General features: G+C 34.5%; 1 protein-coding gene across 1 annotated transcript; it reads left to right on the top strand.

Moving 5' to 3' along the window:
- The first annotated feature begins 533 nt into the window (after positions 1-533).
- On the top strand, positions 534-4,603 carry LOC108483542 (UDP-xylose transporter 3). Its single transcript, XM_017786997.2, has 7 exons — positions 534-1,027; positions 2,186-2,370; positions 2,607-2,674; positions 3,163-3,295; positions 3,458-3,619; positions 3,715-3,990; positions 4,123-4,603. Exons 1-7 carry the CDS (start codon positions 907-909, stop codon positions 4,237-4,239), a joined length of 1,062 nt encoding a protein of 353 aa, XP_017642486.1. The 5' UTR covers positions 534-906; the 3' UTR covers positions 4,240-4,603.
- Positions 4,604-4,896: the final 293 nt, after the last annotated feature.

Raw genomic sequence — 4,896 nt, 5'->3', positions numbered from 1 at the left:
TTTTCATAATTATCTAACGAAATTTTTTCAAAGACAACATAATATAGTTATTGGTAGAAAGTGATTGATTGATTGTAGTCAATATGTTTAATGGTCAGACAGAGGATACAGAAGGGAGCCTAGCATGAATCACCATAGAGCTATTAACAAGGGATTGGCATGTGAAGGTAATATTTACTCCACACAGAGCGAATATGGCTGCAAATTCCATGACAACATTAGAAAGAAATATTCCTCTTAGTTTAAAAATTTATGATGCTCTCCTTAAAATTATCAAGATAATTTTATAAGATAATATTAGTATCAGATATAATTCCTCTTAAGGCCAAATATATTTAGCTTCCTTATCTAAAAAAAAATTTCTACAAATTGACTTGTTAGAAATATTATTTAGTTTTTAAGCCGATGTCTTTGCAAAAACTAAAATCATTTATTTGATATTTTTAAACAAAATAAACATTTTTTCTTTTAAGATTCGCAACACTTCTATCTTCAAAGATAAATCTATTTCCCTTTTAATGGGCCTACAGAACACGAAATATTAACTTGATCCTGTAGATACCTGATAAATAAATAATAGATAAAAATAAATCTGTTTCTCAGATTTCCTTTTTTGTCGGACTCTCTAGTGATCCTTCTACCTTTTAATGGAGCAGATCTAGGGTTCTTTGATTCTTTTTTCATTTTTCTTATCTCCTTCTCATTCCTGCTGTTGAAGCAGCTGCTCCCACCCACTTCTAATTTTCAACCAATCTCGAGAATTTTAAGCGCTATTGAGGTAGGAATCGACGAGGATTCACTACGTGCCTTTATACATACATATTATCGACGTATATGTGATCGAAAACCCTTGGAGATTACGTAGATCCGGATTACTATTGAGGAAACAGAATTCATAAGGGAAAAATGAGTGAGAACCGCAAGTTCCAGCTTGGGACAATAGGTGCTTTGAGTTTATCGGTGGTCTCCTCGGTGTCCATTGTTATATGCAACAAGGCTCTTATCAGTACTCTCGGCTTCACCTTTGGTCAGCTTTTTACACTGCTTCTTCTTCTTTTTTCTTTCTTTCTTATATTCATCCTTTAATAATTCTCCCATTGGTCTCCATTTCCGATTTGTTGGATTCCCCTTCTTTTTTTTTTACTTATGATGTCTTATTGCTTTTGATCTCTCACCATAATTGGGGGCTTCCGTATTCCCAACTTTTTCTTTTCTTCTCTGCAGAATTCTGGATTTCTAATGCCATTAAATATAATTTTTTGTCTTTATTTTCTTTCTTTTATGATTGATTTATACTATCAGTTCTGCGATCTGTTCACAATAACTAGAGATTATTTATTTGCAACTGGAAATATTATGGTGCTGAGTATTTATTCCAATTTCAAAGCAGAATTGTCATGACACTGGTTGTAAAATTACATGTTGAATTGACTGTCAATTGCTGCTGTCTTGTGTGTTAATGCGGAAATTATCTGTAACCATGTAGGCACCTGAAATATCAGTCTCTTGAAACTGAAGTTACGAGATGATAAGTGTTTCAAATCATAATCTATAAAGTATGAAAACTATTATGTAGGGATTACTATCAATTATTATTTGTAAGTGTCACTTTAGTGCTCATCAGATTGGTCATCATACGAGTTACTTTCTAAGTGATCAAATGAATTCACGATTGATTAATAGAAACAAGCTTACGTTGCTTCTATCCCATGCCTTAGTGGTTGCTATTGATTTATGGCTAATATATAACATGCTATATGAGCGGATTGATATTTTAATTTGAAATTCTTTAACATTTATGATCAAAAGGAATAGTTTAGTCAGCAGAGTTTATGAGGTTTTACGTGGCGGCCTAATCTAGTTAATTGTTACAATCTCATTATTTACTTGTTTCTCTTAGAGATCTTAGCTTGTTGTTAGTGATAGACTCTTCAGGATGTGGGTGTGTAATCTTTCTATGTTTTTTCTCTGCAATTATTGCTACTTCATTTTGGTTACAATGTGATGACCAATGTTCTCATTCTTTCATTTTCATAAGAAGAAAAATATTTTCTCAAAGTCTGAGATTTAAGCTAATAGTTTATTGTAATACTTGCGGTTAATTTGAAAAAGCATCAGAATTTGTCACTTTGCTTCCATGCTATTACTTGACCATTTATGCTAATTTATGGTCTGGGTTTTGCAGCCACAACTTTGACAAGCTGGCATCTCCTAGTCACTTTTTGTTCTCTTCATGTAGCCTTATGGATGAAATTGTTTGAGCACAAACCTTTTGATGCCCGAGCTGTCATGGGATTTGGTATATTAAATGGGATATCCATTGGGCTTTTGAATCTTAGTTTGGGGTTCAATTCTGTTGGTTTCTACCAGGTAAAGTTCCATTTCCTGTCATTATCCTCTGGAATCAAATTCATGTCCAAGTTTTGGCTGATTCCAACAAAATTCATACAAAATGATACCTTGTGCTTACAGCTTATTGGTTTATGGAATTTTGTCAGTAGCTAGCGCTATATATCCAGTTCAAAGTTTGGCTTTTCTTCCTCACTTTTACAAGCATATTAGGAGCATTAGTTTCTGAAAATGTTTGCCCTTTTTATGTATTTTAGATGACAAAACTGGCAATTATCCCCTGCACTGTTCTTTTGGAGACCCTTTTCTTCAGAAAGAAATTCAGGTCAGTTATTAGCATGCTTGTTTCTTCGACGTTAGTTCATGTTATAACTTTGGCTTCTTGCAACTGTGGTTTTTTTTTTGGAGATAAGCCTTAGGAATAGATTACTCTTAGAGGCTAGACATTGCATTGGTTGGCTTAGGGGTCATTCATGGAGCTGACATGCTTACAGGAATGGATTAAAAGCCTTGATTCCCACTGTTTTATGCTAAAAGGGAGAATAAAATCATAATTCCTCCACCCATCAGTGGATGATAAGGTCCTTCTGTACTTATGTCTGTTAAATTCTTAACTTTGTGTTATTGTCATCTGCTGCAGTACAAAATTTTCTTTCTTCGATATTACAATTTCTATGCTTTGCCCAGTTGAGGAATTATTGTTTCATTTTATAGTTTGCTAGTGGTTTTAGGTTTTGCAGTTTATACCTGCTATTATTTTGAAGTACTTTTGTGGTTATGGCTTTGTTTCGTTACATTTGTATGCTATTGCAGTAGGAATATCCAGCTTTCATTGGCCATTTTACTTTTGGGTGTTGGAATTGCAACTGTGACTGATATGCAGCTCAATATCCTGGGTTCTATCCTTTCTCTGCTGGCAGTTGTTACAACTTGCATAGCTCAAATTGTATCCTTTGACTAGAGTGATATTTGCTATTTATTTTTTTGTCTTTTATCTGTCATTAGCCTCCATGTTTAGGTCCTTAAGAACTGCAAATGAACTTGCATGAATAGGTTTTCTTGCTCTAAATTCTCTTAGCTTTTTAAGTTCTTAACTTACTTGTCTTAGATGACTAATACAATTCAGAAGAAGTTCAAAGTATCTTCAACCCAACTTCTCTACCAGTCTTGCCCTTACCAGGCATTAACTCTGTTCATCATTGGCCCATTCCTGGATGGGCTTTTGACTAACAAGAATGTTTTTGCTTTCAAGTATACCCCTCAAGTGCTGGTAAGAATAAGATCCCCACCACCCAATGAGTAAAGAGAAATATTAGTAGTATAGTATTTTTATTGGATTTCTTTAATGTGCAATCTTTGTTGCAGTTCTTCATTGTTCTTTCCTGCCTGATTTCGGTCTCTGTCAACTTTAGTACATTTCTGGTAATTGGAAAGACATCCCCTGTGACATATCAGGTCCTAGGACATCTAAAAACATGCCTTGTTTTGGCCTTTGGTTATGTTCTACTTCATGATCCGTTTAGCTGGCGCAACATTTTGGGCATCTTGATTGCTGTAGTTGGAATGGTCATTTATTCATATTATTGCACTGTTGAGAGCCAGCAGCAGAAGGCTAGTGAAGTATCACCACAGTTGCCACAGGTAATTCCTTGAGTGGTCGTGTTTGTTCCGATGACCTATAGCCCACAAATTATAAAATGCGATCCTAGTTTTACTGATATCTTGGAATATATGCTGACCTATATATATTTCCTACTTCATGGAATGATGCAGGTTAAGGAAAGTGAATCCGATCCTCTGATTAGCGTGGATAATGGAAGTGGGATGTTGAGTGATGGTGTAGGTCCTAAAGCCCCTGTATGGAATACGAACAAGGACCTGCATGCATAAAATCTTCAAGATGTTATATTCATTCGTCGGAGATGAAAAATTAGTAATGAAAAGTGTTCCAGCAATGGAAAATGGTGGTGGTAAAGGTGACTTATATGTTGCACAGGCGGCACAGCAACAGTAGTCATGTTATGTTGGATGTTTCATAACTGTTGTAGGTTCAAAGAGTGGAGGGAAATGCGTTATGATATTATTAGCAGTTTTGATTGGTATTATTTGTGTATCAGTGGCGATAATGGAATGGAATGCTGCATTCCAGAATTGGATTTGTGAAATGTATGATGTTCGAACTCCAGATACCCATCAGTTTTATTTGCAATTATTTCTGTTCCATATAATATTGAAGAAATGAATTTAAATCGTATTCCTATCCTTATTCTACATGAGCAACGGTTTTTTTTTTTTTTTTAAATGTAGCAACTAACCTAAGCATTGAAAAATAAGTACGCAACTAAATAGAGACTAAACATTAAGAATTCTCGATTATCATCTTATATGACACTTACCAATTTCACTAATGAATTCCATTTACCGTTTAATGAATTCCATTGAAAAATAACTCCATTGAAGAAGGTTAGAATCTTCAAAACTTTCGAAAGTTTGGCCCTTGCATGGTAAGCCAATTTGAGTTCGTTTTTTTGTAATTTTTTATGTTTT

This window comes from Gossypium arboreum, chromosome 8 (assembly GCF_025698485.1).
Source record: "Gossypium arboreum isolate Shixiya-1 chromosome 8, ASM2569848v2, whole genome shotgun sequence".
NCBI lineage: Eukaryota > Viridiplantae > Streptophyta > Magnoliopsida > Malvales > Malvaceae > Gossypium > Gossypium arboreum.
This window is presented reverse-complemented; position numbering and strand designations above follow the sequence as displayed.